At 45.5% G+C, this 25,940-nt stretch overlaps 1 protein-coding gene across 6 annotated transcripts in view; it reads left to right on the top strand.

The window, feature by feature from the left end:
* Pde8b (phosphodiesterase 8B) overlaps window positions 1-25,940 on the top strand; it is a 225,356-nt gene that overhangs the window by 161,498 nt on the left and 37,918 nt on the right. For 4 of the 6 annotated variants that reach the window (XM_021181135.2, XM_029468248.1, XM_021181129.2 and 1 more), the window contains exons 8-10: window positions 1,365-1,505; window positions 2,940-3,028; window positions 5,020-5,080. The exons of 1 other annotated variant lie outside the window; for it this stretch is intronic. In XM_021181135.2, the coding sequence (XP_021036794.1) occupies window positions 1,365-1,505; window positions 2,940-3,028; window positions 5,020-5,080 (291 nt within the window). The remainder of the gene's footprint in view (window positions 1-1,364; window positions 1,506-2,939; window positions 3,029-5,019; window positions 5,081-25,940) is intronic. One more of the 6 variants, XM_021181132.2, reaches the window with a different exon arrangement.

Here is a 25,940-nt window from a genome sequence, read left to right as displayed (position 1 = left end):
ATAACTATAACTAAGATTTACAGGATGGGAAAGAGGAGCCCACAGTCAGACAATGAAGGAGACAGTTAACAAATGAGGAAAGTAATAAACAATTGAATGTGACCATGTGCTCCCTGGGTGTTGACTGAAATACTGTGTATCCAAACACAACTCTAGCCTTTGCGCCAGAAAATGTCAGTGTCCTATGAGAGAGAAAGACATATTTTGATTTCTATGTGATTCATTAGAATTCGTTTCACAGAAGTCCATGGGAGCCCTTAGGAATGGTACCAACACAAGCTGAGCAGTGGTCAAAGAAGGCTTCCTGGAGGAGGAGACACATTGCAATTGGTGGACCCTCTCCTCTTCAGCCATTCCCATAGTGCCTGAGAGCCAGAGATTCCTCCACATGTTTTAGCTCCTAGGGCTGATGTGTTCATAGAAGCTTTGCTCCCAAGGGAATATCATCCCGCCCCCCTGTTTCCCACCCCCCACTGTTCCTACATTACCCGCTTCCTGATGGATTACCCTAGCCAAGGGGAGAGTGGGAGCAGTTAGTGAGAACGTTTCTGAGACAGCAGATGGATGGGAACTTTGCCCAAAGAAACTGTTGACCCAGGTGCAGCGTGCTCACATCTGCCCCCACTTATTCTCTTGGCTATGGCTACTCATGTGACAACTGTGATCTTTAAAAAGAAACTGGAGGAGAACTGGAGCCTAGGGCCAGATAAGGCAGTAGCTCCAAATCCCAGAAGCCCTAGCAGAAGTTTGCAAAGAAAGCTCCGAGTGCACTGTGGGCATTCTCTGTCCTTGCCCGCCCTGCACCCAGCGCTGAAAGGGTGTGCCGGAGCCTACAGGCTAACTGCATTTATTGTTCACATTAGGTCAAAGTGCTCCCAGCTGTAGATTGATTAATAGATGGGAAAGTGGAGAGACGCTGCCTTGCACGGTGCCACTAACAAACCTGCAACCTGTCAACTAGTATGTGCTTGCTGGGATCCAATTCATGGCCTTACATGTGCAGGAGAAGCACTGTGACACAAAGCCACAACCCCAGTCCTCTTCCTATTTATGTTTGCCTATAAGGCGAACATATTCCCTTATTCCATGGGGTGGTAGACAGGGATGGAAGTCTGCAGATGCTGGAGCTATTAGCCGAGGGCTTCCTGCTTCATTGTCCTGAGGTTTCTTTGCGTTCTCACAGAGGATCAGGATGTCAAGTATAAACTGCAGTATGTGTGAGGGTACCACTCCTGCCAGATGAGGAAGGAGGAGACCCCAGTGCCCGCATTAGAGTGTTGTCATGGGAACCTTTGGCTCTGTATACCTGTATCCCCACAGCCTCCCAGTAGGGCACACTGATCTGTAACCCCTCCTGCTCACAGTATGTCAACCCTGCCTTTGAGAGGATGATGGGCTACCACAAAGGGGAGCTCCTGGGGAAGGAACTCGCTGACCTACCTAAGAGTGACAAGAACCGGGCAGACCTCCTGGACACCATCAACACGTGCATCAAGAAGGGCAAGGTGGGTGGAGCCAAGACACCCACCCACAGTCCTCCCTGGGCTCTCCCCATCCCTGATGCTTTCATCTTCCATCCTTAAGATTGAACTCACTAGTAACATCCTAATTCAGTGAAAGAACGTCCGTTTTTGCAAAAACGGGTTAATTTTTGATGCCAACAGGACGCCAAGGGAGCTAATTGTTTTGTGGAAGGCCACATACTCCTTTGCATGAATATACTCCAACCTATCCTTGCTATAATATTGCATCTCTGAGCAGGGTCCTAACCCAGATAGCTGCTTTGTGTTTTATTGGTTTATTGGCGTTTGAGAGGAGGGGCTAGAAAGACCTAATATCCACATGGATTGGTAGGCTCTGTTTCTTTAGTTAAATGTCTTCCTTCTGTCCTCTGTGCTCGTGGTTGTTGGATATTTGGGTAACACTTCTTCCCCAGCCGCTCCCCGCCCCCACACCCACACTTTCTGCTGCTTCTGGAGGAGATAAAGGCCAAGTGGAGGCAAGAGAGGAATCTCCTGGGCAGCCACTCTCCTCCCTCAGAGCTGGGCAACCTCTTGCTTCTTCTGAAAGCTCCTAACGCTTCTTCACATGGCTTGGCTTCCTCCTTCTCTTCTCTACTGTGTAGTGGTTAAACATCATCTCCACTGGAGAGAGCACGACTCGCAGAGAAAGCATAAATCTGGATTGTAAGAATGTCCAACTTACTTTTAAAACCAGACCTATTATGTTTGAACATGAAACAGGGATACTATACAAAATACTATATTTCCCCCCACCCCAGATAACCCAAGCACATGTGACCCCCCCAAGGAAACCCTCTTTAGCCATATCATATAGAAGAGCAGGAGGATATGGTTGCAGGGACCTCAGTTATCCACATCCTTCCAGAAGCTCCCTACCCTGAGGCTGCCTCTTTATTTCAGTCCGATTCCCGTGGTCCTGAGACTGCAGGGAACATAGTGGCCCTAGAGAAGCCATGGGCAGAGGGCCCCTAGAATCTTAGAAAGGTCAAGCACCTCAGGAAGGATTGAAGAACTACACAGTTATAAACAGATTCTCTGTTTCCCTGTGTGGGTAAGGTAGATGGACTCGCTGAGCCTCAGTTTACCCATCTGTAAGTTAAGAATGAGACTATCAGGCCCACTGGTTGTTGTGAGGATTTTGAGGCTGGCTACTGGACTCTGGTATGGTGGCAGCTCCAGCTGGTGGGTGCCAGGTGTCTTAGAATTCATTCGTGGCAGACAGCTTGGTAGTAGACATGCTGGCTCTGACATTTATATGAGTGACCATGATAGCATTGTAGTGGGTACAACTGTATAGCAGTTTCGTGACGTGTAATGAAACTCTGTGGGAAGTTTTGACTCAACCTGCAAAGACCCAGTGTGGGAGCAGCTGCGCTCTCAACTGAAGGATCTCAAGAGTTCTCTTTGTCCATGTAGGAGTGGCAGGGGGTTTACTATGCCAGACGGAAATCCGGGGACAGCATCCAACAGCACGTGAAGATCACCCCAGTGATTGGCCAAGGAGGGTGAGAGCAAACTCTTCCACTCTTTCTGCTGCAGATAAGGACTCAGGCCCCTGTGGGCGTTGTCTGGCACACTACAGTACCCTTGTAAGCCTTAGAACAGCACACACAATAGGGTTTGCCCTGTCTTATGTGGCCAGCAGCAATCTCCAGACACGGTCTCCCTCTGCCCTCACCCCTGTCTCCTATCCATGGTCTTTCATGGAATATCAATCCTAGTCCCCAATTCTCTACCCTGGTCATGCATGGTCCATTGTTCCCAATATTGCAGGTTGTGCTTCTCCTTGGCTAGTCATGCTGGCACTACTGGCTTCTGCCCTCGGGCCACAGGTTGCCAGCCTTCTTGACTCTGAGCTTAGACAAGGGCTCAGAGAGTCCTAGAGGCACCAGCCCACCATAGAAGGTGACACCTGACCAGAGAAACCTAGGGGCAGGGCATGAGAAATAAAACATAGGACTCCCTTTCCTTCTCTTAGTTGCATTCTAAGGGAAGTCTCAGAGTGCCAGCCATATGGGACCCCTAACTATATCTCACTGATGGGCCTCGCAGCCAGCATGAAGGTCAATACTGCCTGGTGGATTGATCCTGGAAGGGACACATGATATGTGACGTATTGGCAAAGAAAATAAGATGGGGGTTCCCTGGAACCAGAGAGCCCCTCCCACACATGGTTCTCAGGACCACCTAAGTTGATTTCAGATCTCCACGTGATTGCAAAGCCAGCCCATCCCGTCAGATCACCCATCTATTTGAAGGTTGTTTCCCTCCAAGTTTCCTTGGTGGATTGGCTTGAAACTGTTCTCCAGCCTCCCGAGAGGTCCAGCCTAGTGGTCCTTTTGTGACTCCTCTCTGGGTGACCTCTGAGAGTTGCAGGTTCTGATGGGCTCCTGAGCAAGGTTACCCACCATAGGGAGAAACGGCCTGCCCTTCCCACAGACTCTGCCTCGGGTCAGAGATCCCAGCAGTGGCCTTTGGAGAGCCACAGGAAGATGGTGGGTGCCTGAGACGGACATGGTGTCCTCATGGTCGCTCTTAGGAAAGGGGAGCTGAGTCCTGTTCTGTGTTTGACTAGAATCAGTGGGCAGCTGATGTGGAGGAGACATGCTACTGCCTGGTACTTTCTATCAGAATAAAATTTCCTGATTTGACAGATGAGGGAAAAAAGTCCTTTTATCCAGACATGATTTTGTGTGATTTTCCCTAATTGTAGGCAGCGAGCTCTCAGAGGCAATTCAGATTAAAAATAGGGACATTTTACTCTTTCTTGCTTGGGTGACATTCATATTATAAGATCCATCAGTATTTTCCCATGTTCTCTTCAGAGAATCCTCCAGGGTAAAGTGAACCAGGAAGAAGAAGAAGAAAGAGACAGAGATTAGAAAGGGGTGCCCCAGAGGCTTCTGGGTAGCCAGGCTTCCATAGTGTAAGTCAGAGCTGTACCCTCAGGATAAGATCTACCTTGAGCTTGCGTACACGGGGCTGTGTGCCTCTCCCACCACCCCCCATTTTCCTTGTGATAATGAGCAAGACCACAGGCTAAGTTCCTGGATTCATGACTTTTAAATCAGAGCACTTTTTCCTCTAACCAAGAAAACAAGAAACAAAAAAAAAAAAACAATCAACAACAAAAACAACAAATGCCATCCTTATGATGAGCCACAGTGCTCAACATAGGATGTTTAAGAGAAAAACAGCGACCAATAAAATCTCATCGCTTTCCGAATAAGTCTTCTGCTTTTCATGTAAGCAATGACATTTGTGTCAGCCGAATGAAAGCCGGCTTTCCTGTGGTGGCATGTCAGTCTCTGAAAATGGCAGGCCCATGAGGGTGGTGTGTCCACAGTAGCCAGGCTTCCACGGGGGTACGGGGCTTGTGATCACATTTGCGTGAGGAAGGCCCTGGAGCTCAGCATCGAGGAGACTTGTCCGTGTGCTGACCTGTTGCCTTCTTCTTCCGCCCAGCTCACTAATCACTGACTGTTTATGTTATTAGGAAAATTAGGCACTTTGTCTCCCTCAAGAAGCTGTGCTGTACCACTGACAGTAACAAGCAGGTACAGTATTCAGTGTCCTTTGCCGCTTCCTCAGCTTGCCCATGCGTCCTTCTCACCCCTGTTCTCCGCTTGTCTTTCTCCATATTTTCTTGTAATTGTTGACTAAAAAGGTGTGTGGGGAAACCTCTGACAGCTGCTTGGGGTTTGGTTTGGTTTGGTTTGGTTTTGGTTTTCGGTTCTCCACAAGCCTATCTTGCTTTGTTAGGGCTGTGTGCTCTGGTTCATGCTATATACCTCATGACTCTCTCCAGACTAAGATATTTTAAGGGAACATAAGATGCTTCCTCAAAACTAAAAAGAAAAGTCCCATTTCCCATCTTAATTTCTTAAACAAAAGGAAAGCACATACCCCTGCGAGCAGTCACGCCTCCAGCTAGCAGCCAAAATAAGAACCATTCCAAATTAGCACTGTGATTTTCTTTCCCCATACATCATGGAGTGCACGCTTTCTTTTGAATACTGTCTTCTGAAGTAGCAGAGTTTAGCAAGTTGGTAAATGTAAGAATGTTTTGAGGAGTTTTATAGTGTTACGGTAGTGTTTTGGGTACTTTTTTGTGTGATTTATAGTTTTACCATTTGCTCATGTAGCTTCCGTATCATACTTTACAATCCATGGAGTATGAAGTATGAAATAAATATGGCTATGAGCAAGCTACCTTGAGTGTGTTAAATATGACCCGTGGCTGTCAGAGAAGGAGCAGCGTCTTTTAGGAATTTCAAAGGCAAAATCCCATTCTTTTCTCACACAGTGGGGACCTGAGGGGGAGCACGATGTGTAGCCAGGTGAGGAGCTGAACTAGCAGCAAGATGGAAGCCCTCAGGGCTCCTCTGAGAGAGAATTCCAAACGGGCAGAGGGGCTGGGTGGAACGAGCTTCATGGAGCCCCAGGTGACAAAAGTATCTGTGGCCATACCTTGCTCATAAGATTGAGTCCAACCTAAAATGCTTCCTTCACCACTGAGAACCTAATCTAAGGTCAGGGAAGGATGTATTAATAACTCGTGCTGAGAGGAAAGACCTTGGAGACCTTGGAAAGGAAGAGAATAGGTCATAGGAACCAAACGTCATCAAGCAGTCTCACTGAGACATCCATACCAGGAGGAAGGATGAGGCTTGCATGAGAATCTAGGCCCCTTTATCCCCTTCCCCATAGTCATAGCTGTATGTGTGCTAAACTGCCCTCTGCTCTCTAGCAGTGTCACAGCCTCTGTATACCCAGCTGCCAGTACATAGTAGGTCTGGGGATATTGGTTAGCTTGTGGAAAGTAGAGTGTCTCAGTCCTGGCCTCCTGTGAACTCTGCCTGCTGCCCACGGGGAACGGGCAGGCCGTTAGCATAGGATGCCAGGACACGGAGGCCGCCTCTCCTCTGCAGCTCTAAATAGAAACCCCTTTGCTACCATGAATCAGTTGCTGTTCTGAGAAGAGCGAAAGCACAGAGCTTAGATCCCCTGAGCCACTGACGTCACCTAATGGTGCTGCACAGGCCTAAGAGACTCTTAGATTTTTTCCAATAATAAAGCGTCTTGTCCCTCTGACTGGCTACAGTTCTTTTCTTTCTCCCCAAAGAAGGCTGAAGCCATGGAGATTGCTCAGGGCTGGGGAGGGTTCTTGGAGCAGAGTGGCCTGTCTGCAGGCATTTGTTCTGAGCTTCTGCTCCTGGGGTCCAGCTCTGATGTCAGATTTAACCCGTGCGTGGGCTTGCATTTGAGCAGGGAATGGAGCTGTGTGCCAGAAAGTTCACGTCTGGTCGTGTTTGTCATCAGCGAAGATTCTTTCTCATCTGTAAGCTCTGAGCGATAAGCCAAAGTGTGTCTGCTGCCCACACCTGCTCCCCAGAGCTCCACCTAGTTCAGTATGGGCACCCAGAAGCCATGGGTCAGAGACAGGTAAACAGATTAAACAAAGTAGAATCCAGAGGGAGAGAAAACTGAAACTGTACAGGCTTCAAACCCCAGGCCTGAGGACTCTGGGGAAAGCATCTATTGGAGTGTGACCATGCTCTCTTCCCATGCCTTTACATGTACCAGAACAGAGCAACTACACAGAGGCCTCTGGCTCTACAAAGCCTCCATCATTTACTGTCTTACTCTCTACAGGAGATACTTGCCGACCTTGGTGGTAGAAGATATTTTTCTTTCCTGCATTTCCCACTTGCTTACGCCACCTACAGCCTAGGTTTCCCAGACTTACCCAGTCTGGACATCCTTTATCTTCATGCCACCACTGTCCTGTCTCAGAGCCTGTCAGAGTTGTTCTACTACCACATAGAGCATGTAAAATCCTAGGTCCCTTGATCCATTTGCCTTCTCACAAGGTCTGGCTCTAAATCAGAAAACGTATGTAGAACTGCAGGAATCCAGCCTGGTGCAGCCCTGGTCCAGTCAGACTCGAATAGAGAAAGGGATGCTAAAGACAACATCACCATGCCAGTTCCCTCTGAGCTGGCCTGGAGTCTGGCCTTAAGGCAGGGAGCCTGTTGAAAGCAGAGGGGCCTCTTCACTGCCATTCCTCCATGCCTGAGTGTTCTATTCCTCTTCTTGACTATGACAGTAGGGTGAACATGGCAATTCCCAAAGCCAATGTACTTTGAATCCAAGGGGGAGAGCGCATGTGGAGCCAGCATGCAGGAGGACAGGGTTACAGTGCACTGTTCATCAGGTTGCCTAGTCTTCTTGTGGAGGTGTGACACATGGAGCTATGGAGAAGCCACTGGGGAGGCGCCCATGTCTCCCCGTTCCATAGGAAGTGATTTTCTTAAAGAGTCAGAGAACATAGCTCTCTGGAGAGAGCCTCCCTTTCCACTGTGTATATTTGTGAGGAGAACAAAGAAGCCAGGCTTAGACAAAATATTCTGGTTAATCAACCATTTAAAGTAGCAGCTGTTAGAGGGCAGAAGGCAAATGCTCTAGCCCAATGTCACACAGTGCTTCACAGAGCTGGAAGGTGGGGACCCCACTTCCAGAACCCTCTCGATGCTCCCCCGAACCTCCCTTCATGTTTCCAATCACCTGACCTCTAAATGGAGAGCAGCTATTAGACTCAATGAGCTAGGCTACCTGGGCAGCTTCACTGTGCCTACTTTAGCCTGACACCAGCCTGGGCACTGACACTTGGGCATCACAGTATCAACACACTGAGGACATAGCTTCCTTGAGAACAGCAGGGACAGAAGTGAGAACTAATGTGGCCAAGCCCACTGTACTGGCTATTTTTGTGTCAACTTGACACAGCTGGAGTTATCACAGAGAAAGGAGCTTCAGGAAATGCCTCCATGAGATCCAACTGTAAGGCATTTTCTCAATTAGTGATCAAGGGGGAAAGGCCCCTTGTGGGTAGGACCATCCCTGGGTGGGTAGTCTTGGGTTCTATAAGAGACTAGGCTGAGCAAGCCAGGGGAGGCAAGCCAGTAAAGAACATCCCTCCATGGCTTCTGCATCAGCTCCTGCTTTCTGACCTGTTTGAGTTCCAGTCCTGACTTCCTTTGGTGATAAACAGCAGCATGGAAGTGTAAGCCGAATAAACCCTTTCCTCTTCAACTTGCTTCTTGGTCATGATGTTTGTGCAGAAATAGAAACCCTGACTAAGACACCCACCATAGTAAAACCTTACTTTAAGGTACAGATTTTTTTTTGAGGGGGAGGTGTTAGAATTGTGAAGTTGGAATGTCCCCCAGGGTGGGTCACAGTACCTTGTCTTGTTTGAAAGCGACTGGCCTAGGTCAGTGGCTTCAAGACTCAGGGGGCAGCAACTAGCTCTGGCTGATGGCTAACCGAACACTGGTCCTGCCAAAGAGATTCCATGTTGAGCTTGGCCCATATATAAAAGCATCATGCCTCTCGTGGCATTACAAACAGTATCAGCTGACGCTTCAAGGTGCACATCCGAGTGTGACTCCTTACAGTTGAAGAGAGAGGCTACCGAAACTCCAACTCCAGTGGCCTCTGAGAGTGGCCACTCCTTTTAGAGTGTGCTTTCTGTCTCTGACACGCTACAAGGCAGTTAGGATGAATGTGTCTTACAGCAGGTGTCCTGAAATATTTATTGATACACTTGGGAAAGCCACTAAATCAACAAAGCTATCCACATTTTTTATTCATTTAGCTTTCTTATATATTTATATGAAACTATTTAAGGAAAGGCCTTTAATATTGGAAAACCACATTTTGAACAGGCAGTCCCTGAGCACTGAATGGAGCCTCTCCTAGCCAGGGGTGCTGAGAACACAAGGCACAGAATGTATGACAGGGAAGGAGGACACAGAAGGAACACTGGTGGTATTGTGGTAACTCCTGGTAGGATTGTGTGTCCGGAAGGTCTTGACTCTAAGGAGAAACATTTGTAGTCTGGAAATGGTGGTGGTGTCTGATAAAGCTGGTTGTGACAGGCTTCATGAGACTCAGAAGTCTGATAGTGCTGCACCAGATGAAGGGAGGGTTAACTGAAGACACAGGGGAGCCCACACTGACCGCAGCAGTGGGAGCCACTGCCCAGGTAATAATAGACTGGCAATGAAGCTCAGGCCTCCCAGCTGGCAAGGCAGCAATAATGGGGCTCCTTTGTCCTCTCTGCTCTTTCTTCACGTCCTCTGTGCCACAGCACTGCAAGGCACTTAGCCAGTAGTGCTAAGATGAGGGAAGGAGAAGGAGCTGTGAGTCTGAGCTGGAAATTGGGTTTGCCTCTGTGGGGATCCCAGCATGCCTTTCCAGAGGAAAGCCATACACCAGCAGGGACGCTCCTTAGAAGTGAGCCGTGGTAATGGGTGGAGGCTGAAGCACAGGGAAATATGTGGGGATTTAAGGAAGATGAGGCAGGTTGGGAGTGGGAGGGAAATAGATGGAAATGATCAGATTATTCATTCATCATAAAAGTTAATCTTCTCTGTTTATCTCTAATGTGTTTGAGATAGTAAGATTTCAAGGGGAGGAACTCAAGGGACGAGACTGTGGTGGCGTTTGGTGAGATCGGTTTTTGCTCTGAAATCTCCCTTAAATTTTAAGGCTGCCCTCTTTTATATGGTGGGTGTCATTTGGATCATTATGCATATCTACTCATTCCCTTGACCCGATATTTTAAGATTCAAAGTTGGTCTTCTATTGAGAAATGATTTTAATACAGATTTAAACACAGGCATTTATAGAAGGGGAGGGGAGAGGGAAGTGGGGGACAGAGACAGAGAGCCCAACTGACCCCCAAGGTCAGGACCCCTGCTGGCTTCTCAGAGCAGTGGCTGAGATGGGAAAGTCTGAGAGTTCTGCTTCCTCATTTTTTAATTAACATATGTCATATAACAGAGCAGAGCTAGTGGGCCACCCGCCAGAGTGTGTCCACTTCACAGTAAGGACCTGATAAGGTCTGGATATGTTGAGTCACTTCTTAATGTAAATGAAAATAACATCTAGCATTCAAACTGAAGCTTCACTCATCAGTTTCAACTGTCATCTGATCACATTACACACCAGGAAAGACAACAACAACAACAACAACAGCAATAACAACTAGAGCATTTTGTAAGAGTCAGTTGCTATAATTTACAGTAGAATTTACAAAAGGAGCGTTTTAAATGTCAGAGTATTTAGAAGAGACATATTACGTGCAGCTTTTCAATCAGGACCTGGGGAATTTATAACTGCACAGGTCAGATCTGTCACTGTGGTGAAAGGCCACTGCAGACCAGGTGCCAATCAATGCCAAGGGTGTTTCATTGTTGCTTTTAAAAACCAGTCAGGTCTTGGCCAGAGTTTATTGACTTCTACTTCATACCAGTAAAATTATGATAGACTTAGCCATAGACACCTGCGCTTTGCAGAGAGCCTGTGGGCAAGCATTTTCCTGCAGGCCACTATCATCCTCCTCCTGTAAGTGTCTGGTCCCCTTTGTGAAGGCACTATTAGTCTCCAGGACATCCAGGAGGCAACCAGTGCATGGGTAAGAGGGCTACACTTGCCTATCTGCTCTGTCATGGCAGGTGACAGGTCCCTGTGTCCCCATCTCTTCTGTGACTAGACTCACTTGAGTCCATTAACAAGGCATTTGGGAAAACTTGTGCCTACCTTCCTCTACCCTCACTCCTGTACCCTGCCAGTGCTTGGCTGTCACCTTCCTGTCATCTTCATCATAGCCCTGTGAGGGTGCTGTTATCATTTCTGACAGACAAGGAAACTGAGGCTTGGAGCAGCTAAGAAACACATCCCGGTGTCCTGTGGGGTATCAGTGACAGAGTCAGGATTCAATAGCAAAGTGGTCAGAAGCATGGCTGCTTCAGAAGCAGGCTACACATGCCTGGCTGGGGCCTTCCTGGGTTACCCTGGCTGGGAAGCAGGGGATGACATCATGAAGAGGTGTTGACTGAGGAAAAGCTTTGAAGTATGGTTGAAATGTGTCTTTGTGGGGAGGGATGTCCCCTGCAGATACCACAAAGTAACATCTTTCAAGAGAAGAAAGCATGACCAGGCATGGCTTGATCCCTTGCTGACTGAGAGTAGGGAAATAAGTATTGTGAGTGTCCTTGGGGGCTCAGCCAAGCCACACTTTGCCTTTGCCAGCTTCTCTCCATGCCCTGCTCAAGGGGCTTCACAGTCATGAGCATCATCTCTGGATGCTGGAACTGAAGTATATCACTGTGTAGACAGGGCCCTAGCTCTGTGCTGTGCCTAAGAGAAGGTTGCTGCTGCGCAGTGTGGAGATGTGGAAGCCCAAGGGAGGAAGTTACTGAACGAATTTTCCCCAGTGGGCTCTCTAAGGCAGTGGATCTCAACCTGTGGGTCACCACCCCTTTGGGAAAAACCTGCCTCCGAATATATTTGCATTATGATTCATAACAGGAGCAGAGTTGTAATTATGAAGTAGCAACAAAAATAATTTTGTGGTTGGTGTCACCACAATATGAGGAACTGTATTAAAGGCTTGCAGCATTAGGGAGGTTGAGAGCCACTGCTCTAAGGGAAAACGAGGGCCTTGGAGCAAGCTCACTCCAGGTATACTCAGGCATATACTACCCTATGTTGAACACCGTCATTGCTGACTATAGCATTTCAGAGTTCATTCTGTAATGAGTGACTTTTTTGTTGCTGTGACCAGATGGATATCTGACAAGAAGCAATGGAGGAAGGGGGTATTTTGGCTCACAGTTTGAAGAGATACAGTCCCCCTGGAAGGACAGGCAGGAGTGTGAGCCAGTAATCTCACACTGTGGCAGAACAGGAAGAAGAGACAAGTGTGCTGGGTGTCTACGTGCCCTACCCACCTCCGATGGTTCACTTCCTCCAGGGAGGGGGAGGCTCCCCACCCCACAAGGTTCCGCAATCCTCCAAAACTCTGTCATCAGTTGAGGACCAAGAGTTTACACACATGAAGTCCTGGGAGACAGTTAACCTTCAAATCACAACACATTCCCATCATACTTCAGCAATGTGTAGCCAACACACACCCGAAGCCCCACCAAGATGCTGCCTGCTCTTTTGCATAAACTGACTTTTGCCCCAACCGTAGTAAGGGCACATTCAATACTGAGGGTTATACCCAGGCTTCTGGCCCTCCCATACATACAACTCATTTCGATATGATGTCTAAAAGCAAACGTCCACAAAGTATACTCTCTCCTGGTGTCAGTCACAGGAAAGTGAATTTGGAGTGCTTTTCCTTTGATTTCCTCAGCTGCACTGGGGAAATCTCATGTCAGTCTCACATTCTGGTTGCCTAAGGCTAATTAGAGGAGCTGGGACTTGGGGCATGGCAGCACAAAGGACACCGAAGGAAACTGTGCACATACCTTCACTGTGATCAGTGTGTCCCTAAACCCAGAAACACCGTGGAAGGAGTAGGCTCTGTGGGGCTTTTCCCTACTATTTGTTTGTCAACAACAGCTGCCCATGGCCCCTGAGGCGTGACATGAGTGCTTGAGGGAAGGAGGGGAGAAGTAAGATCAGGCCCTGAGGCACCTTTCCTCCCATGGACCAGACCTAAGGCATTGAGAAAAGAAACCATGGTGGAACCAAGATTCCAGCTGCTAATGGATGCGGGGACCATGACAACCGTTAAAGGGCTTTAGGGCCTCATTTGTAGAGCATTGGCTCAGGGAGGTACCAGGGCAGACAAAGGCAACCGCATGTGGCCAGCATGTCCCTAATGTGATTCTTGGCCTTAGCTGCATTTTGCAATTACCTAGAGAATTGAGAACAAGAACAAGTTAATGACGCCTATGTCCCAGGGGCTCTGAGAGATGGTGTCTTGGAGCAGCCTGGACAAGACAGTCCCTGAGATTTCCCCAAGGGATTCCATTGTACCACCTGGGTGAGACCCCCAGGCTAAGAGGAACCTTGGCAAGATGTGATCAGGTGTGACCAGGTTATGTGACGTAGTGACGGGCAGGCCATAGTGATACAGCCTAGCTGAAAGATGGCTAGTTTCTTCTTCCCACAATGGGGAGTAGGCAATGAGGACTAGGGCCATGGTGTCACCATTTGTATCTCTCTCTCCTAGACCTTGGCATGAAAAATAACCCTGGGGTAAATGTTGCATCCAGGGGAAAACAATGTTGCAAAGTTCCCAAGAGCAGTTAGTTCCTGGGAGACAGGAGCCATGCATGTGTCATCCCTCAAGTCTCTGAGATGAAGCCAGCCTGGGTTCTTGGTCATTTATCCTTATAGCAGGCCAGCATGGGGAACCCGACCTGCTGTCCCAGCTGTACCTCTGCCCTTGTGAAGAAAAGGAACTGCTTGCACTTGGAACGCTGCTCTTCCCTAGGTCCAGACCCTAAAAGGTCTCTTTCTCCCATGCCTGACCTGACAGCACAGATGCCAAACCAAGCCATTCCTCATCTCCCTCCCAGCCTGCTTCAGCCGACAGGTGTTTGGGTTTTTCATTTCTTTTCACCGTTAATGTTTCATAGTTGTGATAGATTGCAGGGGAGGAAACGGCACGAGTGGGATTTATTTAGTTTGCTGTTTAATTTAAATTTGACAAATTCACCCATCACCCTTTAGGACATTAAAACTATTGGGTTTTTTTCAAATTATCTTTAATAAATCATTTGTTAGTGGGGCTACAGAGCCGAAACTCCAAATCTTATTTCTCTGCCTGTCACTGCTGGGCTCTAGGTGACAAACTGTCTGCCCTATTGTCTGCAGAAGCACAGAATTCTATGTACATAGTCATGTGGCACTTAATGAAATGACCCATCTGAGAGCTACACTGCCGACTGATTTTCTCATTGTGCAAATGCCATAGAGTGTACGTGTATAAACTGAGAGGGTCACACAGTCTTTGGGAACACAGTTGTATATAAATGGTCCAACGCTGACAAAATGTCATTGCCGTTGAGGGGTTGTACCCCGAAATGTCCCAACACTTTGCTGTGTAGGGATGGTGTGGGCTGCAGGGAGGAGCCCCAGGAATAGCAGTGTGGGCAGGCCTGAGCTGCAGGTGCCAACCCAGGCCAGTGTTCTGGTGAATGTCTGCATTCTTCCTGGTGGAGACTGGAGAGCAGAGGCACACAGCTGCAGCCTGCAAATCCTGCCTCCTGAACTCAGGAGCTCAATCCCACAGCACACTTTCCGGCTGACTCTGGAAATTCATTCAGCAGCCTGGAGAGTTTCTGGTTCTCCTGGGGTTCCTAAGGGCCCTGGGTAGCAGAGTTCGGATGAGGCATGGGAGTGGGCAGCTTTGCACGGCCATAATGGCCAACCCATCATTCTTGTTGCTGAACTGGCTACCATGATTGTTGGCTCCAGTGTAGAAGCTGGAGCCAGTGAGACTAGGGTACACTTTGTAAGGAACTTTGCTGGGAATCAGCCCAGCGCTGCCGGGTTCTATCTGGAGGGGCAGCAGTGGGTAGTGTGGGAGGTTTTCAGGGGTAAAACTTAGTTTTGTGAGGCAAACCGGTGCTTATTTTCTGTAATATTTACCTGCTGTTTAGCAGCAGGGATTAAGTAAAGAGGTTAATTGCTCTGCCTTTGTTCTTTTCTCTCAGGCCCCAGGCTGATCTGGCAAGAGGCGCAAAGTTCATTAACTCCTTCTGAGCCAGGAAAAGAAAATTATGCTGGCATAAAAAACACACTCACTCTGGATGAAAAAAAAGAGGCTCAAAACTTTATTCCAGAGAGAGAGAGAAAAAAAAGCTCTTCCCGTGATCCTTCTTAGGCTTTCTCGGGATCCTTGATCACATGGTTTTCCAAGCATCTTTACATTCCATAAGTTCATAGCAGGTTTAATTCAAGTCATAAATTAAATAAGGAGTTACAGCAGAGATGTTTACATGTGTTTCCATTAAGACTGGTGCCTGATTAAACATTATCTATAGATCCATGAGTTCATTATAAGTTTAAAGCAATAATTTTTGTTACAGGTCAGCATCATTTTGTCAAAAGTCAAACCATCTGCCTTGTGTCTGTCTCATTACTGTTGAAGTTTTATACAGATAAACTAGTCAATATTTTTTTTGTCCTTGCACCTACAATAAATTATCCATTCCCAGTTTATGACTTTTAGTTACTAGATAGTGGTCTCACAGCTAACCCAGAAGGAATGTTTTTCCTGATCATAAATTTGTTCCAAGTCTGCTTTCTATCCTAGTGCAATTAGCCTGTGACATATGAAGGTTAACAATGCTCTAATTGCAGCTCAAAATGACTAGTATGAATTTAGGAATTCTATTGAATATCATTAGGAATTATGAAATCAGCAATTTGTCTACATAGCATTGTTATAAAAGAGTACATCTTTGTTGATGTGCAGAAAATCTGCCCGAAATGGTGGGCTAGTACCCATGAATTATTAGGCTATTTAACAATGATGGGAAAGGCATAGCAATAACAAGAAGCAATCCTGGGATGAAGTCTCTTGGGGCCTTGCCTCAAAGCTCACCCATCACAGGCCATGCAAGATGGTGGGCCAGCTCCAGAAAAGCCCACTTGCTTTCCTCAGTCTTGCTTAAATGGCTTCTGACAGAACTTCAGGTATGGAAGTCACTTCGATTCCTGGGTAATTTGACTTTTAACACTGCCTTCAGTAGCAGCATTTTCAGATGGAAATGTGGCTCCTTGTTTGGACTCTGGCACCTCCATGTCTCTGCCAAAAGAATCCGTGTTTTCTCCACAACTCTTGAGCTAGAGCAGTGCTTCTCAGCCTTCCTCATGCGACCCTTTAATAAAGTTCCCCATGTTGTGGTGACCCCTAACCATAAAATGATTTCATTGCTACTTCAATTTTGCTACTGTTATGAATTACAATGTAAATATCTGATATGCAAGGTATTTTGATAAGTGGCCCCAAAGGGGGTCTTGGCTCACGTATTGAGAACCACTGACCTAAAATGAAGGTTCACCTCTTGCCTGGGGTACCCCACTCCCATTCAGTGTCACCTCTTCAACTTGACACTTAGACCATTTGCTTTTTTTCTTTAAAGGTTAAGATGGCCCCTGTGGCCTCTGAGGTCTGTCCAGGTGTCTTGAGCCCAGCATATGGCCCCCTGGCCCTCCTGTGACACAGTTTCCTATTCCCTCTCTCCAGAGCCTCTACTCCAACAGGTCGATCCCTGTTAGTCTCAGGCCCAGATTCCCCTACCTGTATTCAAATCGAGATAAGAGGAACACTTGCTTCCATGCCCGGGTTTTGTTTAGTTCCAGTACTAGAACATGGATGGAGAGAATGACTTAGTTTCCCCTATGAAATATCTGCTTTACAGTGAATGCCTGTCTTTGGGGGGGCCCAAACATATAAGGGAATCACCACATTGTAAGTATGCTTCTGCATAGCCCCTGTCAATGTGAACCCCTGAGTGACCCAACCTCTCACAAGACCAAGCACATCACTGGCAGGCTAAAATGCCCCCGTTGATCTCTGCCCCTCATCTGTCTGGCTTCCCGTCCACCCGAGCATAAATTAGTTTTGTTAAGAATTTCATCTATTATGTAGAGCATTTTTGGTTTGTTTTTAAGACCTATTTTTTTTTTTTTTTTTTTTTGGTGCACAGGTTCCATAGTTTTTAGTCACTGCATAGTATTCTTTTGGGTGAATACATGGTAGTTGTTTATCTGTTGTTTTATTGGTGGGCACCTGAACTATATTTGTTCTTGGGCTATTGTGAATAAACCTACTATGAACATTCTTCTACATGCTCTATTGTAAATAATTTCATTTCCTTTAGGAACAGTAGGAGACTCACTGGGTCACAGATTAGGTGTATGTCTGCTTTGTCAGCAGCTGCTAATTCTCTCCCCCAGGAAATCCTATCATTTGATAACCCCCAAAACAGTGAGCAGGAGAGGCCATGCACACGTATGTCAAGGGTCAGTATGGCTGCAAGGGATTTTAGCCATTCAGGAGATGTGTAGGTTTTAGTATGTAAGTCTGTCTCTGTAGAGTCCCCGATGATGTGCACACATTGATGACTAATGGCTGAGAAGTTTTCCATGTGTTGTAAAGTGTCAATTGAAGGCCTTTGGCATTTCTATTGGGTTATCTTTATTATTGAGTTGAACTACATTACACATCAATCCACTGCCAGATATGTTTGTGTTTTCCTCTATTCTTTCTTTAATTCATTTAAAATTCTTTTGAGGAACAGTTTTCTAAAGACTTATTAAATGTATGAGTGTTCTATCTGCACATACACCTGCATGCCAGAAGAGGGCATCAGATCACATTACTGATGGTTGTGAGCCACCATGTGGTTGCTGGGAATTGAATTCAGGACCTCTGGAAAGGCAACCAGTGCTTTTAACTGCTGAGACATCTCTCCAGCCCAATAAACAGTTTTTAACTTTATTATGTCAATGTTTGACAAGTACCACTTTCTTTGGTTTATATTTACATTTAATTATACATTGCGTCTATAATTACTTTCATGGTGTCACATGAGATAAGCTTAATATCTGCCTATAAAGATATCTGATTATTGAAGCTCAAGCATTTATTGGAAGTATTTTCCTCACTGAGTTACTTTGACATCTTTAGCAAATAATTGCATAATGCATTCCGCCTCTAGACTCTTCCACTGTACTGCTCAATTTGTGAATCTATGCACCAACTACATACTTTCTTAACTATTGCAAGATCCAAAGTCATGTGTTATAAGTTCTTCCACTGGCTTGGTTTCCTGTGTTCTTTGTATTTCTATATACATTTTAGAATTATATTAACAATCTTTACCTTACCCCCACCCCCAAGCATGTATTGAAGCTGTAGAACAGTTAGAAAACAAAGCAATATTAAGCAGTATTGAGTCTTCCAGTCTATGAGCTGGGTCATAGTTCTCCATTTCTTTTGAGTTTTGCCTTCTCTCTAAAATGACTGCTTTGTGTACATCCCAGAAATGTAGCTATGTTTTTTGTGAGCCTCCAAGGCTACCCATTTGTTTTATGGTCCATTTGAAAGAATCAGAATCCATGGCAGTGGCACTGTTTTATTACAGTGAGTAGGTCGGGAAGGGAACGATAGCACAGGTGAAGTTAGGAGCAATCCTGGCCATCCTCTCCTCATTCCTCTCTTCTCCAACAATGGAAAGAAACAAGTATTCAGTGTCGTGAAGGGACTCAATTTCTTGTTTTCTTTCAGTTCAAAATATTTTATAATTTCCTTTTAATTTCTTCTTTGGTCCATGAGCTACTTAGAAGTTTTGATTGGGGTTTGAAATGTTTTCTAGATATTATTTTCTCGACAATTTCTAATTTATTTCCATTTAGTGTCAGAGAACATGCTTTGTATTGTTTTAATCCACTTAAGATGTATTGGAATCTTTTTCTTTGGGCCAAAAAAGGTTTTTTCTAGTCAGTATTTTGAAAGAAACTCATTTGAAAAGGCTATGTTCTTTTGTTATGTAGAATATTTTATCAATCTCAATTAGATCAAAGTGATTACCATATTCTTCATATTACCTATTTTTTTTTTGCTGATTCTTTTCTAATTCTAACAAATGATAAAAGAGGAACGTTAAGATATTGTCTATTTCTTCATATAATTCCTGTAGTTGTTGTTTGATATATTTTGAGGCTTTGTTTCTAAGGGCTTCATTTATGATCACCACATTTATTATGGTTATATATTTCTGATTAATTATTTTATCATTGTAAATGTTATTCTTAATATCTAGTGGTACTTTATCTTATAATCCACTTTATTTGATATTAAACCAGCCACTCTAGTAATCTTCAGCATATTTGTTTACATCACCTTTTCCATCCCTATACTTTCAAAGCATGCTGGATTCTGATGTTTTATCAGTTCTGATAGGTCTCTGCATTTTAACTGGAGTCTTTGGCCATTCACATTTAATGTACTTATCAGTGTAGTCAGGAACAAGTCTGCCATTTTACTATTTTTTTATATTCTTCTTCTGTTTGTACTTTTCTATTCCTTTATATAGATTTTATTTTACATTAGTTGAACAATTTTTAAAATGGCATTCTTTAGTCTTTTGGATTTTTGGTTACATCTGTTATTTTTAGTAATGCAGATATTAAGAATTACCTAGGATTATCATAACTTCTAGCAGTGTTCTTAATAGTCTAAGCAGATCATGTGGAACACAAAGCCTTTGTGTTATAAGACCTCATTGTTGCCTATATACCTATCCATTAATATATATGTATAAATATACATATGTATATATATACACATATATATGCATATATATTAAACTTCACCAGACAATGTAATTACTGTTTCCTTAAACATACATGTTTTACATAAGTTAACAGAAAAATGTCAAGTGCTATTTCTGACCACTGAAGATTGGGGAAGCAGCATTCTGTACAGTTGCTCTGTTCTTCCCGCTCTCTGGCTAGTTTTGTGCATGTGAGCAAATGCTGTAACCATTCAGCCTTGGCCTCCTCCCTCCGTGACATGTCAGTAGGATCACAAGCTGCCTGGAGGTGTCACGTGCCATATACTCTCACACATATTCTCTCCACTCTGGGGTCTCTAATTCTTGAGAAGTTGCATAGTAGTGTGACATTTTAGACATTAAAGCTGTTACCAAAAGGCACAGCCAATCTTTCACAGCCAATCTTCAAGAAACACTGCCACATATGTGAGGATTAGATGCTGGGTCCCTCTGCTGGCAGTTTTGTTGTAGGGTGGTGAACAGTCCCCTGGATTTGTATTCACTGTCTTCTCTCTTGTGTAGAGTCAGAGTCCCTGCCTTGTCATGGGCATGTCATGGAGACCTCTAGTGATGAAGGCTCAATACACATAGCCCCAGTAAGCACTGTCAGAGCAGATAGGAGTCCCAGCCCAGTGGTCCCAAATAAAGTGGTACCTGGACAGTTATAACATGGAGTATGCCATTTCTGTTTTGGGGTGAGAATTCTGAATGGAATCCTCTGGCATATCTTCAGCACAGTAGCCCCCCTGTCTGCAAACCTGAAAAGTTCAGATTTAGAAATAGGAACATAGAGTCAGAATGCCACCTGATTGGGCTGGCTTCCATTTTGTCCCTGTCTCCCTCCTGTCATCCTGATCCTCCAAAGTCCAACAAGATTTTTGTTTATGCCTAGTGATGTGTTTGTAGAGAGTAGAAAATTATCTAGGTCACATGGGATCAACATCATATCTAGAAATTATAAATGATGCTTCATTCACATTCCCCTCCCCCTTTGGGGAGTGCTGTCTGACCCCTCGCATGCCTTCATTTCTAGTGGAACATTTCAAGAGCACATTCGATGAACTGTTAGCATGTCCAAGCATTCACTTACAGGGTAGGCCCTCTGACTGAGGAGGAACAAACGGCTGCAGGATTCCAAGGAGCAAATGGCTAAATGCGTGGTTCAGTTTTACCGAGCATCAAGATTGGGGCTCCTTCCAGTCCACTCTTGGTTCCTTGCCCATTGGGAGCCACATGTTCTCTGCCACCCCCAATGCAATGCCTAGCACAAAGTATATGCTCAACAAACCCTTCCTGAATGAGTGAACTCATAGGGTCAACACTTGGTTTTATCTCCTAGTTGACAGTAAATAGGACATAACCATCTTTTCTTCTTGAGCCCATTAAGGTTTTCTGAGTTAAATTAGAAGATGGGGGATAATTAGACATGCCTTTTGACTCTGGGAATGATTATTTACAAGATGTAAACAGGAATTCTTGGTGAAGGCTGTTGTCATGACCTCAGGTCACAGAATAACAAAATTGTCTTATGCTATTGGGCTCTCCTTCCTCACTTCTGGGCGCTGGCTCTGCCTGTTCACTGGCTATCCAGAAACCTGATTTATCAAGCACTGATCTGCAAATTCACTTCTAGCATGTGTTAATCAGAGTGAGATGTAGCCCTGGTACCATCAAGAAGTTTGGTGAGTCGTCTGTTGAGACCCCTATATCAGGGCTGAGAGAGCATTAGATCCTTGCAATCACCCCATTCTCTTGACCAAATCTAGCAGGCACGTGAGCTTATACTTTGTTTGCCAAAAGTCTCATTTGACATTGAGTATTATTTAGGAACAAAACATTAGGCAGAAAGAAATGTCTTACTAAGTCTGTTTGTTATACATAATTTCTTCTTGTCACTGAGCCAAGAAAGGACCTGGTAATAACAGCAGTAGGAATGGGAAGACCCCAAGTGTGCTGCTGTGTATATGCCCCTCAGGAAACCATCCCACCTGAGCTCAACTGTGAGCTTCAGGGGAAATGAAATCATAGGTGATACACGCTGTCACCGAATCCACATTCCTCAGAAACAGAATCCAGGTATGAAAGAGAAAGCCAGACAGGCTGACGTCAGCCTACCGTCCTGTGGGCCAGATCGAGGGCGCCTGGGATTGTTCAGAAATGAAGTTTCAGCTTCATCACTGGGTCAGAAAGGATGGAGTAGGACCTCTGCATCTGAGCTCACCTTTCAGGTACCTCACACATCCTGACTTATGCCAGCCTCAATTGTCTGAGTTAAAGAATAGCTGACTAGCTCCCTCTGGGTACATCTGTCTGTCTGGGAGGGTAGTTCCCACAGAGATGGGATCTGAGTCAGCAAACTGAGAGAGAAGGATTGATCCACACTGCAGTAGGTGAGCACCAGCCAAGGGAGTGGGGCCCCTGCAGAACTAGAAGGCAGAGAAGGTATTCTCCTGAGCAGTAGGTCCGTCCCCCTCCTCCTGGAAGGTGGTGTGGCAGATTCTTAGTGGTTTACACCCTGCACTGATACCGTTGACCCCTTTGCTTTCCTGCTTGCAGACAGCATCCTGTAGGATGCTCTGTGATGTATACATCAGGGTAGAGGTCCTCAGGTGTGGTTCTGCTTCCTCCAGTTTCTCCTTCTCAGGGTGTCCAGAGGCTGCTGCACATTGGGCTGGTAGGATGAGCTAAAGTCTGGAACAGGTAGGGCTCTGCAGTGGGAGACTAAGGTCTTCTCTGATGGTCTTCAGTGTTCTCTTAGACAATCTTAGTTTGTGCGCAATGGTGGGGCTGTATGCGTACACTTTATTGAGGTGGACCCAGGCTGTATATGGACTTTGGAGCGTGGGAAGGCGTTTTCAGGACACATGAAAATCACTGGTGGAGACTAAAGTTCTGTGAATGCCTCTTTAGTATGGAGAGGCATTCCAGAAATCTCAGGTACTTGTTAGGAGAAAAGGAAGTTTGTAGGTCTGCCAAGGATGGCTAGGTATAACCTTCCCCAGGCAGAGGGTTTGGGGAGCAGGAATCCTCAGCAAGATCAGAGAAGGGGAAGCCCTGCTGGTAAAGGGAGTCCTCCACTTTGCTCTAAGCTTAGAGGAGCTATCTGGTCATGATAGACTGGTACCTTAATTAGCAGGGTTTCTCCACACTGCCTCCTCCAGCATTTTATGTGACAATTAGCATAACAAAGCCCTGTGTCTCTCAGTGTATCCTGCTGCCCTTGTCCCCTGAATAACTGACTGATAGCTTAAGTGCTGTTGCTTACACCATGGGGAAGCAGAGGCGGCAAGAAGTTCCTTGGCCCCTCAGTTGTACAGCTACAAAGGGAGAGATCAAAGCAAAGTGAGGCTCCAGCTGAGGGGACAGCTCAGGGGGAAAACTCTTGCCTAGTATATTTAAGTTCCTGGGCTCTGTCCCCCAAACTGCAAACACAAACACCCAAAACCTATTATTTTTCTACTTTACCAGTGTATCTCAAATGCTAATGTGGAATGAACTACCCGGAGATAAGTCAGTCTGAGTCTGTAAGGCTGGAGAGAGGCTGTTGGTAGATGACAACACTGCTGGTATGCTGACCACACTCTGAACAATGATTGTGTCCCCTGTTACACAGGATAGCCAGGCTTGTAGCTCTACCTCACATGAGGCTCATAAAGCCTTGAACACTTTGGGCCCCCGTAAGCCAGTAAATTTGACTTAGGGACTTTTGGGTAGGGACAGTGTAGTACACATTTTGAATGAGCAAAGTACATATGTATATAATTGGGACTGGAGAAATGGCTGAGCCTTTACAACTGCTTACTGCTCTTCCAGAAGGCTGAGTTCAGTCCCTAGTGCCCACATCAGGTGGCTGACTCACGTAATGCCAGTGCTAAGAGGCTACACCCTCTTTTGGGTGCCCAGCACACCTGCACTTGCATAAGCAAGCCATCTGCATACATACATTTAAAATAAAAAGGGTTTAAAGATTTATTTATTTTATATATGTGAGTACAACTGTCATCTTCAGACACACCAGAAGAGGGCATCAGATCCAATTGCAAACAGCCTCTCTCCAGCCTTACAGACTCAGACTGACTTAATTATCTCCCAGTGGTTCATTCCACATTAGCATTTGAGATACACTGGTAAAGTAGAAAAATAATAGGTTTTGGGCGTTTGTGTTTGCAGTTTGGGGGACAGAGCCATCATGTGGTTGCTGGGAATTGAACTCGGGACCTCTGGAAGAACAGTCGGTGCTCTTAACCATTGAGCCATCATTCAAGCTCCTAAAGTAAATATTTTTTTTAAATGATGTCACTGAGACAAACCATGGAAAACATACCTCTGTAAAGACTCTTCCAAATGGATGCAGACTATAGCACCAATGGCCACTAGTCTGGCCGGTCAGGGACATTTGACAGAAGGACATTTACAGTATCTGGATATGTAGCTTGACATTGCAAGGGAAGTGATAGTTCCATTTTCCCCAGAAAATACTGGGCAGCAGGGGAGCGTAACCCTGTACTAGGCTGGCGTTTACCTGGGAAGACAGCGTGGGGTTTGTCTTTTGAACCTTGTGTCAACTTAAATATTCACATATCTGTTCACCCATGTCAGACGACTGCACACCGCTCTGACATGAGTAACATTTGAAATGTTGTTCAGATAAAAATGAAGAGATACTGTCATACTTCCTGTTAGGTTCACAGTTGATACTGCAGGGAGGAGGCCTGCCCTCTCATCCCCACCTACCCTCACCCCACTCCCACCCCACCCCCAGGATCTGCATCAGTGTATCCAAAGCACTCTGCCCTGGTGTTGTCAATTGCCCAGACGCCACAGCTCAGAATACATGAAAGTGAATGAGCTGTGGCCACAGGAGCTGGGCTCCTGGATGCTGATTGGGTGTCTTGTTCAGTGTCAGATACAAGGTTGCACTGGAGTAGGTTTTAAGAAGTGAATCTGCAAATGGGTTTGGAACTCAAGCAGACTGCAAAAAGACCTTTGATCTGTGCATCAGAGCCTTTTGTTTTTTTGAGAAAATATCCATCACAAGGTATTTTCACTGAAGAAAGATGATCAAAGATATCTACACGATGCCACCAACTGTCTTTTCCTTCCATGTACACAAAAGAGGGAGGGTCTCCGAGGCCTGGTTCCTGTTTGACCTCTGCACCCAGCACTCGAGCTTGGCTAATCAGAGTTCTGACACATCCATGCAAGTCCCCAGGTTGTAGTAAATGAAGAATATTGAGTATTTAAAAAAATATTTAGCATGTCAGCTCTATGAGTTGCCCTGATTATTTGAACAGATAATATCTTTGTTCATGCTAACCATCTATTTCCTGTGTTTTGTAATATTTGTGGGGCAGAAGAAACAGAAAAAAAATTGATAGTACAAGTAAATCTGTGTTTGAAACGGTGATCAAAATGTCTCTTCATCAAAGCAAGCATTCTTTTAAATGGCTGTACTGGTTATTTTTCATCAATGTGACAAAAACTAGGGTCACCTGGGAAGAGAGAACCTCAACTGAAACATTGCAACCATCAGATTGGTGCCCCCATGAGATTGGTGCCCCCATCAGATTAAAGTTGCAGTAAATATTATTTGGAGTTTCTTCCCCACCTTAGACCATGTAGTTCCCAAATAAAAGACACAAAACCTTTATATTTTATAATAAGTTTTAAAGCACCTGAGCTTGGCAGATATCAATCCTCTGTGCTGTTTTTTCTACTTCCCTGTCATTAATCCTGAGACATTACTTGTCAAGTTCCATGTAGGCCTCTCCTACTCTAGCAGACCAGCTCTCATGGCCATGCGCTCATGATCCACATACCCCATGGCATGAGCCTTCCCCCCTTTCTCTCCCTCTTAGTCTCCATTTCAGAAACCCAGCCTGGGAGCTGAAGCCTTGCCTACCTCTCTTATGCCCAGCTACAGGATGGGCTGCTCAACCAATAGTTTTAAATTAAGGAACTAGGATTGTACAACAAAAGCTGGTATGCATGAGAATTCACTCTTCTTGAGTAACATGCTAAACTAGACCTTGGGATACAAACTTTAGCATTACAATATATACCAATAGACAAGACCTCAACATTTCCTCTTTTTGTCTAAATAAAAAGTCTCTTTTTTAATAATAATAATAAGGGCTCCGGGACTCCGCCGAACTTAGTCTGCAGGTTAGAGTGAGGACCACAGAGGCAGACAGCTTCTGGGACAGGCGGGAGCCACAGAGCCGCTGAGGCAGCACCCTTTTGGGGCCGCAGACATCCG

Source organism: Mus caroli, chromosome 13 (assembly GCF_900094665.2).
Source record: "Mus caroli chromosome 13, CAROLI_EIJ_v1.1, whole genome shotgun sequence".
NCBI lineage: Eukaryota > Metazoa > Chordata > Mammalia > Rodentia > Muridae > Mus > Mus caroli.
This window is presented reverse-complemented; position numbering and strand designations above follow the sequence as displayed.